The sequence below is a fragment of the Aristolochia californica genome, unplaced genomic scaffold (genome assembly GCF_029961685.1).
Source record: "Aristolochia californica isolate CCGP_79_NKW_82.1479 unplaced genomic scaffold, dmAriCali1.0.hap1 SCAF_2, whole genome shotgun sequence".
In the NCBI taxonomy this organism is placed as follows: domain Eukaryota; kingdom Viridiplantae; phylum Streptophyta; class Magnoliopsida; order Piperales; family Aristolochiaceae; genus Aristolochia; species Aristolochia californica.
Genome location: NW_027181881.1, coordinates 3,290,478 through 3,316,790, shown reverse-complemented (window position 1 = coordinate 3,316,790; position 26,313 = coordinate 3,290,478). Strand labels below are relative to the sequence as shown.

The 26,313-nt window shown below is 37.7% G+C and overlaps 2 protein-coding genes across 2 annotated transcripts; both read left to right on the top strand.

Annotated features, from left to right (window-relative positions):
• Nucleotides 1–1,356: 1,356 nt before the first annotated feature.
• On the top strand, nt 1,357–4,342 carry LOC137957211 (uncharacterized). Its single transcript, XM_068804957.1, has 9 exons — nt 1,357–1,473; nt 2,177–2,522; nt 2,705–2,771; nt 2,851–2,890; nt 2,970–3,102; nt 3,276–3,347; nt 3,668–3,748; nt 4,002–4,063; nt 4,171–4,342. The coding sequence occupies exons 2-9, from the start codon at nt 2,241–2,243 to the stop codon at nt 4,235–4,237; spliced, it is 804 nt and encodes a 267-aa protein (XP_068661058.1). The 5' UTR covers nt 1,357–1,473; nt 2,177–2,240; the 3' UTR covers nt 4,238–4,342.
• Nucleotides 4,343–8,132: 3,790 nt separating this feature from the next.
• On the top strand, nt 8,133–24,813 carry LOC137955672 (phospholipase D zeta 1-like). The gene is made up of 20 exons (XM_068802725.1): nt 8,133–8,553; nt 10,003–10,104; nt 10,192–10,313; nt 10,549–10,690; nt 13,529–13,699; nt 16,730–16,903; nt 17,003–17,245; nt 17,338–17,454; nt 18,052–18,191; nt 18,329–18,478; nt 18,573–18,729; nt 18,814–19,338; nt 19,442–19,552; nt 21,870–22,016; nt 22,085–22,282; nt 22,373–22,474; nt 23,699–23,830; nt 24,085–24,150; nt 24,273–24,334; nt 24,422–24,813. The coding sequence occupies exons 1-20, from the start codon at nt 8,341–8,343 to the stop codon at nt 24,669–24,671; spliced, it is 3,324 nt and encodes a 1,107-aa protein (XP_068658826.1). The 5' UTR covers nt 8,133–8,340; the 3' UTR covers nt 24,672–24,813.
• The last annotated feature ends 1,500 nt before the right edge of the window (nt 24,814–26,313 follow it).

Sequence of the window (26,313 nt, the reverse complement as noted above, 5' to 3'; positions counted from 1 at the left end):
ACATTAATTGTATACCAAATGTGGAGTCTTGGGCTCTTCATCAATCTAAGTTTAATAAGAATAAATATTGGTAATTTTTTTATTTTTATTTTTGAAGTCTTAACCTTGACAAGGAAACCGATTAGGTTGAATATTCTGATTCAGTCTAAGTTTAATAAGACTAAATATTTATATATTTTTAATTTAACAAATAAAATAAACCGAAGCAACATTCACCCAGTCAACGAAGATGAATAAATTATTTAATAATCTTTTATAGTATTCTTTTATTTATATTATCCTTGAGTGTTAGTGTAAACGAGTTCAAGTGCCGCCCCCCCCCCCCCCCCCCTAAGTGAGTTCCATAAGATTTAAGCCCTTACTTGGGCCTCACGCAAAAATGAGGGACGACGACCCCCTTTCCTATCCCCTTGGTTTCGAGTGCACTTGAACTCATCTACACTAACACCTAAGGATGAGTTGAAGTTGAATCAATTCATTTAAGATGAATTGAATTCTTCACTTCATTTCAAGTTCATTGTGGACTACCCCCCATGAAGTGAGTTCCACAAGATTTAGGCTCCTACTTGGGCCCCACACAAAAACGAGTGACGATGAGGGACGACGATTCCCTTTCCCATCCCCTTCGATCTATTTCTAGTTTTCTAGTCGAGTAAATCAACCTGACTAAGTTTTCTACTTTAATTGGCCGACTAGATGATTTAACTAATCAGTCAAGTTGCTATTAGCATGAGTGGTTATATTTTTGGTAGGGGTAGCACCTAGTCGAGTCAAGCTCGAATGTGTGCAAGTTTGAACTTAGTTTGACCTTAAAACTTCAATATCAAACTTGGGCTCGAACTCTGTGTGGAGCCTTAAATTGAGCTCAAGTTTGAGTTTGAAAATTTTAAATCAATACGAATTCAACATAAATTTAAAGCTAAAACAATAAAAAATAAAAAAATAACTTAGAGATAATTTGATGATGAAGTTAGTACCATGAATTGTATGCTATTATAGAAGAGCTCAAGACTTTATATTGGACCATACTTATATATAATAGTCACTTTAATAGACTTAATAAAAAGAGTAAATTTTTTCATTAATAACATCTATTGAGTTGGTAAGTAGCAACACCTAATAAGGAGGGGGATCATAAATAAGAGCAATTATCAATGAAATTAAAAGGGAATTAATAAAAATAATAATGTTAAAAGAGAATTTTTGTAAAAAAATATATGGCTAGGTAACAAGCTAGCTTCTCTGGCTCAGTGCACCCCCACCTTTTAGCAAGAATAAAAACGTGCCCCTCCATTAAAAATCTAAATAGTTATTGAAAAATTTAAGAATCTTAACCATCGTGCGTTAGCGGTTAGCCGCAAAGGCCTCTGTGGCGAATTGGCGCCCTGTTGATTTTGGGTCGCCTGCCAGCTGCCACTGCTCTTAAGCATAGAATCTACTCGCTTCTGCGCCTTATCTCGTAGAGTTGCCCAGGTACCGTTTCCTTCCCTCTTTGAATTTTGCTCTGATTACAGAATCAGAAGCTGGGGTGCGTCATTTTAGTCATTCAATACAGACGCCTTTTTTGAAGATATAAGAAAAATGGATTTTTTCCCACTCTTTGCATAGAGTTTAAAGTAGAATCTGGAATCTGTAAAAAAAATCCAGGATTTAAGTACGGCTCTTCGGAGATTTACTTTGGATTTTAAGATGACCATCTTCTTCTCGAGACCTCTCTTTCACTCTTGTGGCTCCATTAGGATTCCTTTTTTCTTTGGCGGCTGGTTCCTTTTATAAGTATCTTTTCTTTTTCTGAAATCAGCATCTTTGAAATCTGAACTCTATGCTGGAATTGTGTGGACGTTTCTGTTTATGATTTTACTCTTGCTTGTATTCTGCACTTTGAACCTAGCTAAATTCAGCTGATAGACGAGTCTCTTTTTTAAGTGTCGAGGCTGCAATTCAAAAGAAAGAAAATGGCGCAATTGATGCTAGCTGTGAAGAAGTTAAAAATACAGTCAAACCAAATGATATGGCATTCTGCGGATTACATGTCTAATCTGTTGGCTTTTGGGGGGGATGAGCAAACATATTCGAGTTTTGTGTAACTGTAATCATGACCCTTGAGAAGCAGGCAAACTCAGCTGGGAGAGGTCTGAACTGTGAACTTACCTCATTTTTTTTCATTGCATTGCAGAGAACCAACATTCTTGCTGAGTTCTATTAACAAGTGAAGAAAGAACTCTCTCTGTACATTTTACATGACCTCAGAGTTGAGCATACTGTCCTTTTCTATGCAATCTTCTCTTTGTCAACAATCTATTTTGTCTTCTGCATTACCTTCCAGAGCAAAAAACCATGAAAAACTTGCATTCTTTGGACTTACAACAACAAGACTGGTCCATCAACCAACTCTGGCCACATCGGTATCTCGTCGTTTGTTCTTACCATCCGTTTCAGGCATTTGGAATGCCTTAACAGGAGGTAGTTCATCTCAAGATGCCATACTTGCCATCAGAAGTGGAATGGAGCTCTTTAGAGGGGTATACTCTGTTTGTAAGACTTTTTTGTTTAATTTTTTATTCTAAGTTTGTTTCTTCTCAGTTATATGTGATACAACAAAAGGTTGCTTTTTTTTAAAAAACAAAATTTAGTTGCACCACTTGTAACGTTGACTTGTTAGAAACCTCATAACTAGAATTTGATATTTTGAGATTTTATTCAGGGTGATGTTCATGGGTCATTGTTAGAATTTGATAAAGCAATTGAGTTGGATCCTCGTCAGAAGGCATGTATGTATATGAGTTTGGTATCTCATTACAAGTGTCATTTTGTGCTGCATAATAATAACTTTGGAATAATTATTGTCAGATCTTTGGCAGAGGGGATTGTCACTCTATTATGCAAATAGGTAGTGCCTTGAACCAATTTTCATTTCTTCATTCATGGCAGAGAAAATGGTAAGCAGCCTGAAGAGATTTGTTTCACAGATTTGAAGAAGGAGCAGAGCAATTTCGTATAGATGTTGCACAGAATCCAAATGATACAGAGGAGTCAATATGGTGTTTTTTGTGCGAAGCTCAATTGTATGGAGTTGATGAAGCAAGGAGACGATTCCTGGAGGCAAGTTTAGGGAATGCCACTTTTATGTTTTTTCATTTTTGGTCTATGGGCTTATCAATTGGCATTTGTTTCAGAGACTATTAATATGTTGTTCCTGAGAATGAGTTGATTACTTGACCTCTCTACTGTGTCATTTTATCCATCTGTCTTTATAATTCTATTTTTTGGTGCAGGTTGGTCAAGATCCACGACCTGTCATGCGTGAAGCCTATAACATGTTTAAAGATGGGGGAGACCCTGAGGAGGTGGGAAAATGCTCTATGCATTTGAGATTTGAACTTGAAACTGCTAAGTCTGGTTTGCATTTAGGTTCAATATACACCAATACATTGTAAAGGAAATTAGTTCTTTATAAATGTAAGTCCGATAATGCAGTTGATATTATTCATTCCAATTCTAACATTAAGTACCCATATCTCCCGCTCTTCGATTTATGAACTTAAAGGGAGTGCACGAAATAGGAGTTTACTCTCTTTAAGTTATGTATTTCTTATTTAACTTTGTTGGATTTATCTGCATTTTTCTAATGATTCAAACAACTAAAAGATCTTTCTGGTTTGGACAGCTTGTTTCTACATTTTCAAATGGTCAAGATAATGAATATTTCTATGCCTGTCTCTATGCTGGTCTTTATCATGAAGCTCAGGTTTGTTGTCAACATCTATACTTCTTTTTTGGCATATGACTTGGAAAGTTGGGTCAATAACTAACATGAAAAAAGGCCATCATCTCAAATTCAAGTGCAATGCTTCAGTTGATTTAATCTGTCTGAGAGGACGAATATCATACAATTATTTTTATCAGTCTTGTTCCCAGTTGCTGAAAACTTATAAGGATTCTAATGTTTGTGTGTGTTTTAAAATTTTAGTTCGTTGGTACTGTTTACCTGTTTTGTGCAGAAGGATTCAGATTCTTCTAAGTTTCATATTATTGCAGCATGTCAGTCTCCATATGGACTAAGGTCAGTATCTAGTCCTGTGCTGATTGTGTGCCAAAAACAAGTTATCTCCCTTTTTGGAAATCATAATAGAACTTTAATCAGGAGTGCCTGATCGATCTTTGCTGCAGATCCGGTGACTACATGGCTTCTCTTGCCAAGGTTCACTGCCTGTGCAGAAACTGGCGTATCAGTTAACATGTTGGCACAAGCAGTGGCTATCAACTAATAGATTGTTCGATCAAATGTGTGGTAAACGACATCCTATCAGTTAATCAAATATGACCTTGTGGTAAACGACATCCTATCAGTTAATCAAATATGACCTTCTTTTGGCATTTAAGAGAAATTGTTTGATCCGTAATAGTAAATTCTAATCCAGAATTTACAACATGTTAGAATATTAGGATTAAAAACATACCTGGATCCATTCCGTAAATTTCGCCTTCGGATGCGGAATTTCTATGACGAAAGATAAAAACGGATATGGTCTTCCTCAACCAAATCGCCTTATTCCTCAATGAGACTTTCGTCTCTCTTCTGGATAGGGAGAAGGGAAACTGTATGTGATTTAGTATATTGAGGACCATAACCATGTTGTGTCTCTTTATATAGGGTTCTCATAATTCCCTATGGTATCTACTCAACTGGCCCATATCTATGGCCTATTCTTTAATGGGCTTAACAAAATTAGATCACTTAATTTCAGCCCATTTCATTAATAATAGAAAATATAATTACATAATAAATATGTTACCCAAATTAGAATAGGAAATGTGAATTTTTTAACAATCTCCCACTTGGGTTACATATCATTCCTGAAACAATTATATCACAATTCTTTAGACACGCATCTGTATACTATTAATAATGGAACTATTGTATATATTAATAATGGAACCATTGTATATATTAATAATGGAACCACCGCGACTTTCATCACATTATATTCGTGACTAAACCACGATGATCACCATATTAATACACTTAATGACATAAATCAAATATGGATGAGTAGCATGGAAATAGCATGCAATGTGATCTCAAACATGCCTATTTCCAACTGATCCTTCTTTAGTCTTTAGCGAGATTTTTCTATAGTTCTTAATGTAATGTGAACATTACACATAGAAAAACACAAGCAAGTTCATAAATAAAATAATAAGCAATCAATTTTATTAAAAAATCAAATAACTCAATGTCTAAAGCAAACATATAGCACAAAAAATGACTCTCACTAAACCAAGGCATCCTCAGAAATAACGCCCATATGAGCAGTGTGCTCATGAAAGACCTTAGGTGGTAAACCCTTGGTTAATAGGTCTGCTAGCATAGAGTCTGTCCCTATATGTTCTATAGAAATCTGTTTATTCTGAACTCTCCTTAACAACTAGAAACTTGATGTTAATAAATTTTGTCTTCGTCGAGCTCCTGTTGTTGTTGGAATAAAGTACCGTCGAGTTATTGTCATAGTAAATCTTTAATGGTCTGTCAATGCTATCTACCACTCGCAGCCCAGTGACAAAGTTTCGCAACCATATTCCGTGGTTGGATGCCTCAAAACAAGCAATGAACTCCGCAGCCATGGTTGAAGATGCTATGAGAGTCTACTTAGCAGACTTCCATGAGATAGCTCATTCACCCGACATAAAGATGTAGCCTGATGTGGAGCGTCTGCTATCTTGGCATCCGACAAAGTCGGAGTCAGAGAACCCAATGATCTCTAAACGGTCTGATCTTTGATAAGTAAGCATGTAGTCTTTTGTTCTCCTCAAATAACGCATCACACGTTTGGCTGCCTTCCAATGTTGCATACCCGGATTACTCAAATACCTACCCAGAATTCCTACTATAAATGCTATGTCGGGACGAGTACAAACTTGAGCGTACATTAAACTCCCTACTACTGAGGCATAGGGAATTTTCTGTATCTCTGTTCTTTCAAGATCATTTTTAGGGCACTGTTTGAGACTAAGCTTGTCTCCTTTAGCGACGCGTGTGTCTCCTGGTTTACTATCTGTCATGCTGAATTTACTCAACACCTTATCAATATAGCTCTTTTGTGACAACCTAAGGATACCTTGAGAACGATCTCTAAGTATCTGTATACCTAATACAAAAGAAGCATCACCAAGATCTTTCATCTCGAATTTCTTCGTCAGAAATTTCTTGGTTTCATGCAGTAAGCCTATATCGCTACTAGCGAGTAAAATATCATCGACATATAATATCAGGAAGATGTATTTACTCCCATTGAACTTATGATATACACAATCATCAACAACATTCGCCTCAAAACCGTACGAGGTTATAACTTGATGGAACTTGTGATACCATTGACGGGAAGCCTATTTGAGACCATAGATGAATTTCTTCAATTTACAGCCCATAAACTTTGGATCACCAGATACAAAGTTTTCTGGTTGTACCATATAAATCGTCTCATCAATGTCTCTATTGAGAAACGCAGTTTTGACATCCATCTGATTATTGTTCTAAAAGAGTCTTTTGAAGATACTGCTGCAGTGGTTCACTACAGTGGGCGTGCGTCCGTTGGGCAACCGTCGTGCCCGATCACTGTAGCGGGTGTGGTGCTTTGTCCGTAGGACAACCACAACAACCGTTGTGTGATGCTATGTTCGTTGGATAAACTGCAACATCGACATAAAAAAGAAATAAAAAATTTAACAACTTGGGGTTGGTAAGACTTACCTAATGAGATTGACTCGGGTGAGTCAATTTGAACTGGTTGCTATAGATTGGGTCGACTCGGGCTGAGCTGGCTCGACCGAGCTGAAGCTTTGTTTTTGGCGTATATGCCCAATAAGGCTGCTCATATTTGTTTGTTACATTTGACTAAATTTTTTGTTTATACATATTACATTACAAAACATTTATTGCAGCTCCAAGGAAACAAAGGCCAACGTTGTGACGCCAATGGGGCGGTGCCACAGTGTTGGGCAACTGAATAAAAAAAAAAAAATTTTGTTCAATTGGTCTAGTATTTTCAATCAAATTGTTTGAAGCTACATGTTGCCAAAGTAACCTCTGTAGTGTATAATAATTTGACTAGAAATACATAGATGTTTGTACGGAGTTATTTATGCAAATTGTGCTCGGCCCAAAGGAAGACACAATTTGGTCAAATAAACAACGTACCTGTGATGATAAATGCGTGACAATTATAAAGACTTTTCATGTGAATAATAGTCGGTCCAAAGAAAGGCTATTGTTTGACAAAACTGATTGTCAGTATTTGATCATTGCACTGAGAGTACCACTTACAATTAATTTATCTGTCCAAAGACTAGGAATTAATATTGTACTAGGTATCTTGAAATCTTGCATCCAAGTCCTATAATCCGGGGGCAGTTATTAACCACCTTTTTCATTTTCCAGTCCTCACATGGTCTTCCAGTACAAACAGTTCTTTTCCTTTCATGGAAGTCTGTTTTCATAACGAAGCCTTTACATTTCTTTTATTATCCTCGCCGAATTGCTTAATATCTCTATTAATATTCATTTCTAAAGGAAGTGACGAAAGACACCATTCCTTTCCCATCTCCAAATTGTTCATTTATTATATGGGTCCTCTAATTGAGATTCTGGGGAGGGCTGACACCATTCACCACATATTGTACTAACCAACGAAACCAAAGCCCGAGAGAGGGTAGGGTTATAAGCTTAATGCCTTAGTAGTGACCGGCTGTCTTCGCGTGCCTTCTGGTTTTCAGATAAGAAACTGCAACTCGGGAAACAAGTTAAAGCATTACTTTATTAGTTACGAAAATAAGCATTTTCGCAAAAATGTGGGCGGTCTGTGGCGGAGCGAGCTCGAAAGAGAAGCGCACACGCATCGCCAGTTCTCGTACTGGGCCCTGCTAGTAGTGTAACCGATGCGTCGCGTAGTTAGAAATGGGACCCGGTGGGAAATCCGTAATTTTTATCAGAATCTCAGATGCTTATTCATGTTTCTGATGCACCAAAGTCTGTCACGTATCTCCCTAACGAAAAAAGTTATGGCTTATGTTAAAAAGGACTTTCAATATAAGCCATCGTTTGCAAGGCCGTCACAGTAGTTTGAAGAGAACAAATCAACGTTCCGGTCGGTCGAGGCCGATGAGTCACGGAAGCCTGCGCTCGGGGATATCAGAGGAGGACTCTCATCTCGATTGGAAATTCGAATATCTTGCGTCTCTTTTAATCCTATCCGAGAGAGGAAAGAACATACCAAGCCGCTTTGCCCTTCAATTCCGGATCCGAAAGGCGCGCGTTCTGTCCTTTTAAGGTTAAGCATTATAATGTCACTCGAGTCTTCGGAGCAATTACCTCGCTACGTTCAGATGCAGTCCGAGCAGACTTTATCGTCTTCTCATTCCTTCCGCCAAGGTCCGGAATCTACTTGGATTTTCGAAGAATTGCCCAAAGCTACAATTGTATCAGTGTCTCGCCCCGATGCAAGCGATATCACCCCTATGCTTCTCACTTATACTATCGAAATTCGATATAAACAGGTACGTAGATTTTCTCGACATCCTGTTTTATTTACTTTTTTTTGTTACTTTTCATGCATGACTTGATTTGGAATTCGATGTGATCCTTGGTATTCGAAAGCAGGACGGAGGATACCATCTGATTAGCCTACTCTGCACAGTTGGAAACCGATTTGATACTGCTGGTGACAAGACTGATTCAATATCTTTAGTTGTTTTTTCCTATATCGAATCTAACTATAAACTTGATCAATTGAAATTTGACGCTCTGGTCAGCCTATACCTCGCAATTAGCAATTTGATCTTTTAAGGAGACTTAAGATCACTTGAACTTTGGTTCTCTAACAGCGATCTCTAACTACTTGGTCCCTCCCGCTAACTGAATTCAAACTTTTTAGTTAATCGCCAATAAACTTGAGTGGCTCGTTATCTGCATATATGAAAGGTTTTATGAGTCAGAATTTGGAAGGCTGACGTATGTCAATTTATTAGTCAAGCACAAATTCAGGATTCCATACTAGTTGTTTCCATTACCAGGTTGTATGGTATAGCATTCTAAACAGTTTTTATAAAAGTTTTATGGGCTGTTAACACAACTATTAATTGCTGATAACAGATCCTGTGATGTCTGGGGAAGGACATTATGGAGTTTGTCATATTTGTTCATTGATAGACTGACAGTATTAACTCCATAGAAATATTAGGTTATAGTTCCACCAATATCTCAAATAAGTCATAATAGGTAGTTGTTAAGTCATAGATTAGGTGACACGACATACATTTTGTGCCAGTTTTCCATTTGTCATACATCGGATGAGTCCAAAGCTATTATAAGTTACAAAGGACCTACTGTCCATGCAGCACCTTTTTTGCTAATTTCCTGCAGGATTTACTGTGATTCATTCAGAGAAGTCAACTTGGGAGAGAAGGGCTACCAGTTCTTTGGGATTAGACTAATTTGTCGTGAACCGTTAACCCTTGAACGAAATATGATCCTTTTGATATGTAATGGTCACTTTGCGTGCTGATTGTCAGGAGACTCTCTTAAGAGGTAGAAAAGAGACCCTTTGAGTAGATTAAAAAACACAACTTGTTAGCAAGAGGAATACTTTTAGAGGTACTGGGAATTTAAACCTTCGAGATTTCTGGTTATTTCATAATTGAAGGCTCTGTGCTTAGACTTGTAACAATGTTGTTATATATTTTCCAAATAGTAATGGGTTTCTTTGGATATGTCTGCCTGCGTCAAACATTCTTCAGTAGAACCTCAGAAAAACTCTGTATCCCACCAACTTTTATTTGTGAAGCTTTAAATCTGATAGCTACTTGTCAATTTCTGCTGCTTGAATGGTATATCAAGTTTCCAATTTTGATCTTTTGTTTGTAATAAATCCTTTTCAATTGCTTTTAGATGATTGATATTTACCAGTGAGTAACTGGATTTCATAATGCATTCATTTAATCCTTCAGTTCAAATGGAGATTAATCAAGAAGGCTGCTCAAGTGTTTTATCTTCATTTTCAATTAAAGAAACGGGTGATTATTGAGGAATTCCATGAGAAACAGGAACAGGTACTCTGTTTATTGCATCACTTCATTCACCTATTTCTGCATAGATATTGATTTCAGCATCATTACCCTTTGCCATTAATGTTAAAGGTTAAAGAATGGCTCCAAAACATTGGAATAGGGGAGCATACAACTGTTGTGCATGATGATGATGAACCTGATGATGATGCTGTACCTATACATCATGATGACAGCTATGCAGCTAAAAACAGGTGATATCATCTGTTATTTGTTCTCTCTGTAGTTCTCTCCTCTGATATAATCTTTTATGCTTCTTCTTTAGAACAAGAAAAAATAATCAGATCTCATGCTTGCTTTCATGCCGCTACATTAATTTTGTTACTCCTCAGTTGCACGAGTAGCTGTCATACTGCAGTGAACATTTTTTTTGAAAAGAGAAAGGTAAAAAAGTGTCTCAATTCATTTTGATCTGTATATTTTGTGCAGAGATGTTCCTTCAAGTGCTGCTTTGCCTATCATTCGGCCACAACTAGGAAGACAACAATCAATTTCAGACAGAGCAAAAGTAGCTATGCAAGGATACTTGAATCATTTCCTTGGAAACATGGTCATTGCAAACTCTCGTGAGGTACTCCTGTCAATTTTGGTGTGCTGTAATACTTTGTGTAGAAACTAATACAACTTGCTGAACATTTGGCAACATCCTCTCTCATTTTGGCACTCTGGACTTAGCAATTCATCTTACTTCTGTGAGTTTTTTGTTTCTACCATTATTATTGTTATCATGCACTTATTCTTTTTTTCTGAATTTGTCAACAAAAAAAAAATTCTTCTGAAAAAAAAATAGTGATTATTTTCAATTTATCTTATGTCGTGTATTAGTTGCCGTTTTTTTTTCTCATCTTCTCTCTGCCCTTTCTTTTCTTAAAGTTATGAATTTTTAAACTATGGTTATTGATTAATTTTTTTGCACTAGGATTATAATTTTAAGAAATAATTTAAATGTGTTGCAAAAAGAATATACTTGTGCATATAGTTCCCTTTGGTTTTATTCTTCAAAATTACTTGCTCTAATTCACACTCACAATTGTTAGGAATTAGACGCCCTAATTCCAAACTAACGAGAGCAATAATAATAAGCGGGGAAGAAGGGAAAAACAAACACGAAAAAGTACAACAAGATTTATACAGGTTTGCCTCAAGGTGAGACTACGTCCTGTCTTCCGCTGCTGCAGTAATCCACTACGTAGATGAAATACTTTACAAGAGAAAGCATACCCTTACAGGTATTTCTCTCTAACCTCTCGGGCTGTAACTCGAGATGCTCCTCGAATTAAGATAATTAAACCCTAATAGCGCCGCCCCTCAATTATAAAAAGAAAATTAAGGCAACCGTGATAGAAGAGTAAAATTTCCAAACTTTCCTTAATGAAACAACAGTTAATATATCATGGATCGGACGGGGCTCCATAACTTAACAACAATGTGTCTTTCAGATACTTTGTCCTCCATGTGCATGAAAGGAGAGGGGCATTAGGAAATCATCTGAAAAAAAAAAAAAAATAGATGTAGAAGGAAATGTCAAATGTTGAAATCCAAAATTTTGATTGGAAATAATGCTAGGTCTATTCAATTGAAATAAATCGTATGATTGCAACATCTCAGTGTGAAAGGACTGATTTTGGATGCATGAAGTGATTCCATCTCGACTGCATTTAATGATAGTGCAGAACATACCATACTGACATGCAAAAGGTGGCCCACCATGAGTTTTTGTATATGATTTAGTGAATAAGCAACATATTCTATTTATCCATAAAGTGAGCAGTGTTTTTTCGGTTCATATGGGGATGGATTATCCTGAAATGAAAGCATGCTTACTTTTTATCTTTTGTAATCAATTTGGATTTGGGATAAGGCTCTTTAGGCAAATTTCTATTATTCTTTTGCCTAATGCATTTAAAAGTCAGCATAAGCTGAACTTCCCAAATCTGGTCCTGCAGTTGAATCTCTTGGTTCAACTTCTGAGAGATCAGGTGGAACCAATTCCATGTTGCAGTTCAAATTAGCATAAGCTGTTTATTTTCTGGCAATTAGCATTGGAAAGAAGAGCAAAATCATTTCTGTTGATTTTGAAGCTTAAAATCAGCTTATGCAGATTACCGTCAATGAGTTTAACTATTGGCTTCTTCTTGTGACAACATCATTTCTTTGTATTCTCTAAAACTTGGCTTAGCTGTTCTAGAAAATGTTAAAGTCCGGTCTGGCCCATCCCAAAATGACTAGTTGAAGTTAAGTGGCCTTTTCTATGACCCCACAATCATCCAAGCCCATAACAGATGTAGGACAACTCTTCTAACAATCCTCTCTCTCTCTCTCAGAGTGCCAGCTTCAGATGAGGAGCTTATATATGACCCATAGTATTGTGGTATTAAGACAACCTGAACAGACGTGCTCAATACACAAATGACCCAAGACACTGGAAAGAGATATACATGGGTCACAGAACATAGACTGACGTGTGTTTGGGATCTCTCTAATGCTGTGTTGAAGTTGACCAGGGTCTGTTTCAAGTAACAAGCCGAAGTTAGGGACCTTTTCCCAACTTATGACCCAAGGACCAAGCCCATAACTGATGTTAGAGTGTTCCTACAAACAACTCTCCCAGTTTCATACAGCTAGCTTGATATGCTGTCCACAAATACAAGCCACTACCTGGTTTGGACTTTTACCCGCCAACATAATATCCAGTTAGAAAACATGTTTGGTTGGATATTACATGCTTGATCTTATCATTTTAGAACTTAACCAAACCACTTGCAATTCCAGGGGCCAGCTGAGCAACTTTATGGTTGGAGTCATACTTGTGTTAGGTTTTAGGTGTTCTGGTGTACTGCCTTGTTCTGCTCCTGCAAAGTCCATTTTTTACATTTGCAGTATATTAGAGAAAAAATTGAACTCCTAGTACAACTTGCTACAAGTTTGGGAGATTGGTCAACAGTTACTGATGTTTCTCAGAGAGATATATTTTATCAGGAAAAAGAGCCAAAGAAGAGGAGCTATATAAAAATGTTCATTTGTGTTTTGAAGTTTGGATGCCAAGGATCTTATGTTCTGTTTCTTGGATGTGTTGGTATAAGATGCATTTATCATGGATGGATACTTTGTCTTATAGAATATAGGATTTGTTGAACATTGTTGAGAGGACAGTATGATTATTACTGCTCTTTATTCTCGAACTTTTTGCCACTATATTTCATAGAGTGGAAGTTAATTGTGGTAGTTTTGTTTTGTTAAAACTACAACAGTCGGTGCATCCACTAGTTTCTGCTTGTTTCATTTTGTTCATTTACCTCCATTTTTCTGATTGGGCATAAACAGCTTACATAATAATTAATGTTTTTTCATGTTGTCTTAAAATTAGTGGGGTAGCATTTTATTACCGCAACTTTGTGCATTTGTCCAGGTTTGCAAGTTTTTGGAAGTTTCCAAGTTATCTTTTTGTCCTGAGTATGGACCCAAGTTGAAAGAGGACTATTTTATGGTGAAGCATCTTCCAAAAATCCAAAAAAATGAAGATGATCAGAAATGTTGCTCATGCTCATGGTTCAGTTGCTGCAACAACAATTGGCAAAAGGTAATGTTTTATCCCAGTTCAAAAATTCTTGTAAAAGAGAGCTTTTGGAACCTTTAATGTTTGTCAAATAGTTGAGAAACTGCATGTTTCCTCTTGTTTTCAACAGTAAATGGCTTCTACTTTCGTGGCATGTAGTTGACATCCATGCTTGCTACAGGTGGGGTTTCTGAATTTGGGGACTTGCTTATTGTGTCTTTATGGAGGCCATTAATTTTATCCTTTTTCCTCTCTAAACTGAAATAATGAGTGGGTTGGGTGGCAGAACTGTTGATTTTTATATAATAGATCTCAGTGATGGAAGTTTCGACTTGCTAGATCAATTCCTCTTTTTAATCAAACAAGTTCATTCTCAACTCCAGTATTTGTTATGCACTCTATCAGAAAATGCGGAATACCAAGTTAAAAAGAAAAAATAAGAAGGAAAAACAGTGATTCTGTGTAACAAATGTAATTTCCATTCTAGGAATAAAAACCCTGATTGCAACCCGAGTTTGTCTTTACTTCCTAATCTTTCAAATAGACAATATTTCAGGCATATATTTTCAAAAAATAAAAATCACATAGTAGGCACATTGAGGAAACTATGCACAATACACAAAATCTGTATATTGTTTCTTCGCATTATGCTTCTTGGTTGGCTTTGACGAAGGCAATGAAGTAGCAATCACTTGGCGCTACTATCCCAATTGTGCAAAGGGGTATCCAGGGGAGCTATTGAGGGGATGCGATACTTTCTCAGAGGATGAGAGATCCTCCAGTGCATGTGCACGGGAAAAAAGGGGTCATTTTATGTGGAACTTGTAGTGGCAACATAAGGAACTAGGGATTTGGGTTCTAGCACAGGCTAGCGAGAGAAGAGAGAGTTGGGAAGTAGAGCTAAGGAGGCTAGGTTGAGTGGATTTAGGAGGTTAAGTGGAAGTGGAACTCTTGGAGCTTAGAGAGAAGATTCTAGTGGAACTAGGGGACTTCTGAGAGAGAGTCCTAATGGTTGTAGAACTTTAGGGGTGGGGGGGGTGACCAAGTGAGACAGAGAAGGACTCCTGAAATTGGATTGGATGAGGAATGGTGGATACTGATAGAACTTGTGGATGATGAGCTTGTGTTGGGTGAGTTGAAGATGGTGATAGAAGCTCATGGATATGTTTCGTGTGAGAGGTGAGAATCTGCTAGAGAGAACTTGTGAATGGCTGTGAGCAGGCTGGATGATGGTGGTTGGCTGAGTGGGGTGAGTGTGAGCTGGGTGGTGGTGGTTGATGGTGCAAGAGGAAGGAAATCTCGTTGAGGATGGCAGTGGATAGGGGAGCTTGAAAGATATAGTTGGGCGGAGGGTGGTAGATAGGAGATGGCTGTGGAGCTCAGGAGGTATGGGGTGATTGTATCCCTCGAATCAGGTTTTACGCTCCTAGTGGCCAATATTGATGGTCAATCACCTTGGGATGGTATCAGCCTAAGATTGTATTTTATTGAAGTTGGATGCAAATTGCTCTGAGAACTTACAATTTATACACCTTAGTAGGAGACTCATGGTAAGACTCAGGGGACGTCCTCCTCCTTTAGACTCCTAAGATCAGTAAACTTCTTTCTCTGAACTCTTATTTAGACCTCCTAACTTGGACTCCTACTAAATTTTCTTGTTTAGTTTAGTCTCCTACTGCAACTCTACTTCTGAGTCAATGTAGGGCAAACTCTTCCTACCTAACTGGGCCCATGCCTTAATCTCTTTGAGCAAGCTGGGGGGGATCTTTTTTTGCCTTTGGTTGCTGTCTATTGGTGTGCATGGATAAAAAGAAATTGTTGAACTTTAGGATGGATGAATATTTCTATTAATGGTTGAGAAATGGATCCGTCATGTCCTATTTTGGGGCAGTATGGTTTAGCTATCTTCTTAGTTCTGTTATCAGAAGCAACTGAAGATCTATTACCTCATTCCCATACTCTACAATTTGAACACCTTCTCCTTTTTGTGGATGCCATAAGCTCGAATATGATGGCTAATCAATGGATAATCCTTGACCTAGGGTGGAGGTGGTGCTAACTGGGACATTGAGGAGAATATCGGTCTAGTTCAGTTTGCCCTCTTTGGTCTTTGTATTCCACTGAAGTCGACTAACTTTCCCTTCTTATGGAGCTCCAAGTAAGTGAAGATTTCCCTAATTGTTGTTGTGGATGGCAACTGATTGGTTCCATTAGCTGGGTCAAGAAGTCTCCTTCTTGGTGCGTCCTGTGGATTCATGATGAGATTGAGGATTTATGCTGGCTTTTAGTTATTTCCTCAGGGCACACCCCCAGAAGTGTTTAAATACCTTTATGACTTCTTGGCTTGGAGTGGAGTTTCCTGTCAACACCTAGTTTTGAGAAAATCATTTATGGTTTGCCACCAATCTACTTCAAATAAACTCTAGCCATTGTCTTGTCAACTTTTTTTTTCATCCTTGTAGTACACACCTCAAGCCTGTGTAATGTGGTTAATCATGCAGAATTTATGCTTTTTAACTCATAATGGAATCTCTTCCAGGATGTTTGTTGATGTTGTGGAAGCACTTGCAAGGAGCCATAGTAGTGATAGCTATTCTTGCATTCATTACCAGTCATTTCCTTGTGTGCTTCTTCACATTTTGACATTCACATGCGAATTTCAAAAGGTATTAGAGCATTAAGGAAGTCATGAGACTTGACATGCCTGGATTTGACAGCAAGAGATTCTATTGTAGAGAAGAAGGGAAAAACTTGGTCAAAGTTTCTTTTGATTTTTAGTCCCTGGCATTGAATGAAGACTTCCTGAAGAGTCACAATGAGTAACTTTTTTTTAATTTTCATCTTTCAGGTTAGAATGTTCTCTGTGAGCATAACATATGAACTTTACTTTTTTATACCAATTTTTGACCCCTGATGAGACTTGAACTCAAGACCTTGCACTAAAAACTCCCAAGTGAACATTGAACCAAAGGCCCAAGTCTTTGATGCCCTTTACTGCCTCTGTGTTTACTCTACTAATTTGTGTTGCATGGCTAAATGCATACTATTTTACAGGTCTGGGCTGTATTAAAACCTGGATTCTTGGCCTTGCTTGAAGATCCCTTTGATACCAAGCTTTTAGACATAATTGTCTTTGATGTATTGCCAGCTTCAGATGGAAATGGAGATGGCCGGGTATCTCTAGCAAAAGAGATAAAGGAGCGAAATCCTTTACGTTATGGATTTGCAGTGAGACATTTTATGACACTTTTGATTTGCTCTTTTCAATTGGTTTCATTAATCAACTGTCTTGAATTCATTATTCTAAGCAACATTTGAATTGTGAAGGTTTCTTGTGGAAGCCGCACTGTTAAGATAAGAGCAAAAAGTAATGCCAGAGTCAGCGACTGGGTTGCAGCAATTAATGACGCAGGCTTAAGGCCACCAGAGGGTTGGTGCCATCCCCATAGATTTGGTTCATTTGCTCCACCAAGGGGTTTAATTGATGATGGTAGTCAGGCTCAGTGGTTTGTGGATGGGCAGGCAGCTTTTGATGCAATTGCTTCATCCATCGAAGAAGCCAAATCGGAGGTGTTAAACGCTTGCTCTTTGTACAGCTTTAAATACTTTATGATACATTTGTCAATACAATGACATGCTGATATGGTTGAAGCTCCATGCAGATATTCATAACTGATTGGTGGCTGTGCCCAGAACTTTATCTTCGGCGACCTTTTCTTGTCAATGGGTCCTCTCGACTTGATGCACTGCTGGAAGCAAAAGCAAAACAGGGAGTTCAGGTACGCTCCACACAGTCCATTGTTGTTGGACTTTATGTTAAATCTGTGTTTTGGTTGTCATTGATTCATTCTTGCAAACTTAGATTTCTGAGGTGCTATAGGCACTTTGTGAATCTTTCTGGTGCTACCAAGGTACTATAAGAGTCTCTCCCTGTTGATGACAATCTCTGACCTTTTAGTTGACATCCAAGATTCATGCAATCTCTTAATTTGGAACAATGAATGCCAGTTGGTGACAGGATTGGGCCATAATTTATACAACTAACAGAATGGTTGGTCTGTTTTATCTCTTCTTGCAATCTACTTCATATCAAATGCTGATCTTTTACATTCCACAGTTTTCATTGGTAATTGATAACTTGCTGAAGCATTAAAGATAATGTCTGAAAATGATGGAATGCAGTTTGTTCAGTTCTGTTGTTCTGTTACAGAGAGTGAAGGTGAGAACGAGAGCAAGAGACTTTACTGTATGTCTTTATGATGCTTGTATGTTCTTGTCCAGAATAATGTGTTTCTGAAACCTATAATAAGATTCAGAAAGTTGTCATCCTATCTTACTTTTCTTTTTTATGCCAACTAATGAATGGGTGTCTACAGATATATATCCTCCTTTACAAAGAAGTTGCTCTTGCTTTGAAAATCAATAGCATGTATAGTAAGCGCAAACTTCTTAGCATTCATGAGAATGTTAGAGTCCTACGTTATCCGGACCATTTCTCAAGTGGCGTTTATCTATGGTAAGCCATGCAAAAAGATCTCTAATATTCTTCTCATGCTTTTGAATTGGATAAAAAGTTAATTCTGTCTCTAGTTAATGTCCAGTCCGTAAGTTTCACCTGTTGCAGATCTGATGAATACTTCTGCTTCAATGTAGGTCCCACCATGAAAAAATTGTGATTGTTGATTACCGTGTTTGCTATATTGGAGGACTGGATTTATGTTTTGGCCGCTACGACACCCCTGAACACAAAGTTGGTGATTACTCACAACTAATATGGCCTGGAAAGGACTATTATAATCCTAGGTAAGCTCGATTTTTCTTCTTACAAGTTTTTTTTCCAGAAATTGATAAGTGCTTCTGTAATATTTCTGATGGCTTTTTAATTCTGCTAAACTAGAGAGTCAGAACCGAACTCCTGGGAAGATATAATGAAAGATGAATTAGATCGTGGAAAATATCCCCGCATGCCATGGCATGATGTTCATTGTGCTCTATGGGGACCACCTTGCCGTGATGTTGCAAGACACTTTGTTCAACGTTGGAACTATGCGAAGGTTTTGATTTTGAACTTTTGCTTATGATTTAATGAGAAAATCAGTTTTAACTTTTTAATAGACTGATAAAGGTGATTTTTCCAGAGAAACAAGGCCCCACATGAACAAGCAATTCCTCTACTTATGCCTCAACATCACATGGTTATCCCACATTACAGGGGTAAAAGCAGAGATATGGATATTGGGAAAAAAGTGGAAGAAAAATGTCAAAGGGACAATAAAATGCCTGACTCCCATTCCTCCCGATCATCTTTTCAGGACGTCCCATTACTTTTACCTCAGGAAACAGATGGGCCTGACCTAACAGGTGGGTCCGAAAAGCCAAATGGTATAGAGACAAGCCGCAGTCTCATGGACCATCCAAGCAAAATCTCCTTCCCTTTCCGGAAATCTAGAGTGGAACCTATTATTCCTGATATGCAGTTGAAAGGATTTGTTGATGATATTGATTCCCGACATTTGAATAAGGAAAAAGCCTTTGATATGTTGTCAATGACAGTCCCAGAACAACTGGACAAGGAGTGGTGGGAAAACCAAGAACGAGGGAGTCAAGTTGTTTCTGCGGATGAAGTGGGGCAAGTTGGTCCTTGCACTCCTTGCCGTTGTCAGGTTAGAAAATAGTTTTTTAAGGAAGGGTTAGTCATTATTTATTTTCCTTCTACTTTTCTGTTTTGTTGAATTTCATTTGAAACTGTCTATTTCTCTTCTTCAGATTATTAGGAGTGTGGGCCAATGGTCTGCTGGAACAGGCCAAACAGAAGATAGCATCCATAGTGCTTATTGTTCGTTCATTGAAAAAGCTGAGCACTTTGTTTACATAGAGGTAAAAAATATCAATTTCTTTCATGTTCACAGTAAGTGTTTGGCCTGTTTCCTTTCTCTCTTTTTGTTTGTAGACATTGCTCCCACTTCTGCTCTTTTATCTCTGTAAAGAAATAATAGTATAAGAAATAAAGAGGTGAGAAATTAGGAAGGGAAAGGGATAAAGGGCTGATTGGAGCTGTTGACTTGATGGTTCGGCAACCAGTCCACCTCCTTAAATAGATTCCTCTGAAATACCATTTTCTAAATATAAAACAAGGACTTTTGATTAAATTTTACCATTGTTGTCCTTCTATATCTCCAACACTCCCCCTCAAGCTGCTGAGGGAAGATGCATTTTATGGAGAGATCTCTCTGTACATAATATTTTCTTCAATGAAAAGATGACTGATGTAAAAGGTTACCTGTCATTTAGCTTTTACACCTCTTTCTGCCTCTTTTGAATAGCACAATTAATTAACAAGTAGAAATATTTGAACGGCTCAAGCCCCTAGCAGGTTAAAAGATTCAAGAAGTGAAGGATTGAAGAGAGAGAGAGTAACTAGTAAAACCCAAACTAGTGTGTTACAATATAATATAGAAGATGACTTTGAACAGATAGTGATAAAATCAGGGGTGGATGTCTTGCTATTGGGTATAATACTGGGACCCTTAAAAGTTGACACCTATCAGCTGATTTGTTCTGTGTACTATACTGTAACATCTGTTCTCAGACCAAAAAACGTTACTGAAAATAAAAAAGTGTGACATTACATTATTCATGGTATTGGCACCTCTAGAATCAGAGACATTTCAGGTGTCATACGAGATCTGTTATTGATACACCCACCTTTGGATACAACTCATTGAGTTGAAAACATGGCAGTATTTTCTTCTTCTTTTTTTCCAAAACGTGAAACTTTACAGTAATTGTCTCGCCGATAACTCATCAAAGTTGTAAATGACCATAGCTCGATGAGATCAAGCCAAGGAAATCAAGACAAAGGATTTAAGCAAATACGAGGAAGCAGTGAATTTTATTTCCCCAGATAATATGAAGTTTCAGACAAAGAGAGTAACATTAGGTGAATAAATAGAATCACAGCTCTAGATTTAGAAACAGGAGGATGAAGTTCCCACAGTATATAATATTTTTATGAGATGAAGACAAATCAAATGCAGCCAATATGCAGATTGCAGACTAACCTGTTATAACTGAAGAAAATTTGGACTGAAGTTAAATATCATATAGCATTACAAAAATAAGGATGAACATATGAGCTTTCTAATACTTAGGATTTCCATATAATATTTTCAGAAAGGTTAACTTTTACCCCCTTTTTTGGGAATTACTCTCAACCCCTGGTTTTAAATTTGTATTTCCCTCCCCCTGCCTCCTTTTCTTCATTTTTGTGCAAAAAAGACAAAAATGCCATAATATGTTAAATTTTTATTAACTTGCAATTGTGAAGCCCACTGTGGGCCCCGCAGATTTCTTCCTACTCGTTGGGGAGAAAGAGGGAACCTCCCCACACCTCAGTCTGCCACCCGTGGACAGTGAAGGCCATGGGGACATTCCCACATCCCCCTGCATGCTCTATTTCCAAGTGGAGAGATATGAGGGGGAGAAACCTCCCCTGCCCCTCAGATTCGTTGCTTTGATACTATGTAAAGAAATAACAACTTTAAACAAATAGATAGGAGAAAGTTAGGAGAAGAGTAGAAACTGAGAGTTCTGAGAGAGGATTGAGTGGAGCAGTTGAACTAATGTTTCATGCACCAGCCCACCTTCTTAACAGTTGAAGTCTTTCCTCCACTTCCATCCATTTTCATTTTGTCTTCCTTTAGTTTTTGTTTTTTTAATATCTCTATCTATATTAACAAAACTCTTCTAACCTATGCATTTGTAGCGTCATTGAAAAAGTCCAAACATTTCAAGTTATCATCCCTTATTTCTTTTTATCTGTATACCCCAACTTATCTCCAGTTTGACTGTCCAACATTTATGTGCTACATCATCCTCAATCTCCCTATGAATCAAACATTAGGATATTAATGATGAAACTATAATACCATACTTTCTGGGAGTCGCCATAAGTAACCGACAGAAAAGTGAATGGTAAACTTAGGAGCAACCACAGTTATAATTTCCTTATATTAACCCCTTGAACAGCCTAAAGAGATAGGGATGCAAACGTTGCTAGAGTGACTTGTTGAATGGTATTCCAAGGTTTGTTTACATGTGATTGCCTTGAGGAGTGCACAAAAAATGCTTTTTAGACCTAGCTTTAAGTAACATTAAGAATGTGTGCTAAGTTAATTTGTTACTTTATTTTCAGAATCAGTTCTTTATATCAGGCCTTTCTGGAGATGAGATTGTGCGTAACCGTGTCTTAGAAGCATTATATAGACGGATTAATCGAGCTGACAGAGAAAAAAGATGTTTCAGAGTTATTATTGTCATACCACTTTTACCCGGATTCCAGGTATTGTTATTGCTATTTTCTTCTTATTTCACATGGGAAATCGTGGTTCTTAACTTTGGAATTTGCAGGGAGGTTTGGATGATGGTGGCGCTGCATCCGTGAGAGCAATCATGCATTGGCAGTACCGAACTATTTGTAGAGGACCACACTCCATATTGCAGAACCTCTATGATTTGATGGGTCCCAAAGCACATGAATATATCTCATTTTATGGTCTCAGAACATTTGGTCGTCTTCATGATGATGGTCCTGTGGCTACTAGTCAGGTTAGAGATTTTTCCACTTCTTATAATTTTATATCTTTCCCATTAACATGTGTAATTTGCACTAAATTTCTAACTTTTTGTATTTGTCAGGTGTATGTTCATAGCAAAGTGATGATAGTTGATGACCGCATGGCCTTAATTGGATCAGCTAACGTAAATGATAGGAGTCTTTTGGGGTCGAGAGATTCTGAGGTAAGCTTAAATGTTCTCGTGTAGGATATTGATGGTAATTTCTTTTGCTGACTCTTACTCTCTCAAAGATGAAGGTTGTCAAAAAAATTCTTCTGTTTTGCTTTTGATGATTGACTAACATCAACATATTACTGTCTCAAATTTATTCTGAATTTTCAAATTCTCAAATAATGAAATTTAAGCAGCTTTATTCTTGGATTTTATTTATAATTATGAAATATTTGAAGGCCAAGTGCAAATGGTTGGAAAGGTGTTTAAATATTTGAAGGGTAGTCTTTTTTTTTCCCTAAGTGGCGGATCAGTTTTTTCTAAGAAAGCAAAGAACACTAAGAGATGTCTTGCCACCGAGACATGAGGAAAAAGCAACACATAATATACACAAAAAGATAAAAGTGACATTCTAAATCAGAGAAGAGTTGCTCACAACAAGGCATTGACAGGCTGTACCTTCTTGGGCTAGTGAATCCTAATGAAGTTAGCAAATTTTGAGATTATGTGACCTAGAAGATGAGGGCATGCTAGAAATATCTTGGGTTTCTAAGTGCAAGTCAACAAATCTCCTAACCAGTTAGCAAAATCAGCTTCTCCAGGGAATTAATCTCAGAGTCCTCTTCACTAGAGTTTTTGTGAAAGCTTAATCCCCTGAGGATGGTGTGGATCTGAGTCTTAGAAGAGTCATCGTCTCCAATGGGTCACAAATGTACAAGCAAGATATGGCCCTCATGCTTGTGCATAACATTGCCCACTCAGATGACCTTCTACCTGTTGAGCTACCATGAATAGGTGGATGAGGCTAATGGTTGATTACTCCAATGGAGTATGGGCAGCATGCTGCAATGTTATCGAACAAAGTTAGCTTAAGATGGAAGCGATTGGAGGAGTATTCATAAGCTGACCTCACGAAATTGAGATATAAAAATTTGCAACAAATTGGAATCAAACCAAAACTGCCGGCTACTGGAAAAATCAACTTCATTTACAAGCAGTTTTCTAGCACGTGTTAACATTAGTGGGAAGTTATGAGTTCCCTGTTTTAGGGGTTTCCGTATTTCAGGTAGCTGTTATTTGGGTGTTTAATTCCATGCAAAGGCACTAACAGCACACCAATATTACTCTTCTATCTGTTCGTGATATGATGTTTTTCATCCCATATACTTGGTTTGCTTTTTTCCCATTTCATATTTTGTGTTGAACAAATATTGATACATTTTTCCTTCTTCTCAGATTGGAGTATTAATTGAAGACAAAGACTTTTTGGATTCATTCATGGGTGGAAAGCCATGGAAGGCAGGGAAGTTTGCTTTTAGTCTCCGTACCTCCCTATGGTTAGAACACCTTGGCCTTCATTCTGGAGAGGTTAGTGTACTTCTGTTTTTTATCTCTCCTCTATGTAGATTCTCTACTCCTCAAAAATCATAATACTAGCTTGTTGAGGTTGTAACTTTAAAGTGGTAATCTCTTTCCGTATAGTTATTACTTAGTTTTCTTTTCTATATCTTTACCCTCAAGTGTAGGTTCGGATCCTCATAAAAAACAAAGTCAAGTTTAGAATTAGTCTCTGTCTTCGTATTTGTGAGACTGAGACCAATTCATCTTTTTAATTCTTGTAGGTTGATCGAATAAGTGATCCTATTGACAATGCAACATTCAAAAACATTTGGATGGCAACTGCAAAGGTAAGAAAAACTCAGAGAGGCTCGTGAAGTTGTTGGATTAGTTTGAACAAATGTGTTTTGTTTAGGAGTTCAATCTTCAAAGTTTTCTCTGACCTGATTGCCTTTCTGAAATTTATTGGCAGACTAATACAATGATCTACCAGGATGTTTTTGCTTGCATTCCAAATGATCTTATTCACACAAGGTAATAATTTCCCCTTTTAATATCTGGTCTTCTCTCTTTTAAATCACCTCTAGGAGTCTATAATAGCTTGTTATATTTTCTTTACAGAATGGCAATCAGACAAAACATGTCCTACTGGAAAGAGAAGATTGGTCACACGACAATTGATTTGGGTATAGCTCCTGATAGGCTGGAGTCCTATCAGAATGGGGAGATCAAAGTGACAGATCCATTGGAGAGATTAGAGTCTATTCGAGGTCATCTCGTATCATTTCCCTTGGATTTCATGTGTCAAGAAGATCTGAGACCGGTATTCAATGAAAGCGAGTATTATGCATCACCCCAAGTCTTCCATTAGCTGAATGCTCAACAGTTGGTCTCTCTCTCTCTAATGTTGAAATCATGTATTGTCAAATTCGTTTAGTGCCTCACGGATACTTGTATTTGAGAGTATTGAATAGAGAAGTCCAGGTTGACGGTGCACTGTTGCTTACCTGTATCAAAAGTCTATTGTTAGTCCTGTTTAGGAAGCTCAACCTCAACCTGTCTGTTGTATACTTGATTATAAATCATTTGGATAATTAAAATTTTGTCCAATATTTATGAAAATTCTTCTACCCAATTTCCTTTCTGTTTCAATTGTACGGCATGTACTCTGATAACTACATTAGAAGACATTTTTTTGCTCCAAAAGAGGATGCATATTTTTATTTAAAGATGCACATTTAAATTGTTGTCTGTAACCAACGTAGGGCGCGACAGCTGCTGATACATGGTGTATGTTGATGTGTTTTTCACTAAAATCGGCAAATGAAGATAAAGGGAGCGGAGGTATGGGCCTGTTATGGTTTCGAGATGTGAGTATAGAGCAAATTTAACTGCTGGATTTACTAGACCCCAAGATGGATTCAGTGGACCAGATTCAATATCATTATTTCTTTCTTTTTTCACCGTTTTTCTCCAAAGGAATCAGCACTCGGATTCAAAAAATCAGTTTCCCTTGAATAAAATGGGAACCACTAGACCCACCAATTATGTACCAGAGCAAGAGTGAATGGATTGGGACGAGGAGCCCTTTCTCTCTTAAGCAGCATGGACTCAACCGTTGCCCGTTTGGTGTTTTCCCAACCAAATTACTAACGACTACAATATTATAAAGACAATAATTAAGAGTAAAAATCAAACAAAGGCAAACACATGACCACTATGAGAGACAATTTATCTGGTTTGCCTCAATGATTTTAAACAGATGCATCATTCTCCACCTTACCTTGCATCTCATCCTCCACTGTACATTACCCCCTCTCTGTTATTCACCCTTCCATGTAGAGTATTTTATTATTAACACTAGTAAATAAACCAAATAGAATGGTCGAAGTTATAAAAAAAATTTAAAAACTACTTGAAATCTGGATAAAATGGTGATTTACCCTTTTACAGACTTCACTCATAGAGAAGACATCGTTCTTCGGCTATTTTTTAACAGGGAACAGAAATTACAGGAGCAAAAACCACTCCCGCATTATGGGGCAGGAAGAAGAGACTAAAAAACTCTCCAGGAATCTGGCAATTGATATTTCATTCATCTGTAAACAACCGAACGCCTTTACTCTCTCAAAGCTCAGATAGTCAGATGTTTTGGTCGCTCGCTGTCAGGTCAGAGAATCTCCATTTCCTCGCTGGCTACAGAAACACAGCATGTGACACCACATCTCATTTACACCATGTGGGGACGACGAGATATGGCGGTGTAAAGACGTCCCCATCCCCTCTGCCGCCCTAACGTGCTCTTTTCCTTTTTCTCGAAACCACGTGTCTGTTTACGCAATCAACCACGACGAACAGTCTCTTCACTTCTACAGTTCCCAAATCATCCGGTTGGTTCCGACTTCCCCGGCTTCTTTTCTTTGATATTCTTCCACGGATGTAAAGCTTGCCGACAGGCGACTAGTACAGGGCTCGGTCTAGTGGGATTTTATCTCGGTGGCTGGGCCGACCTT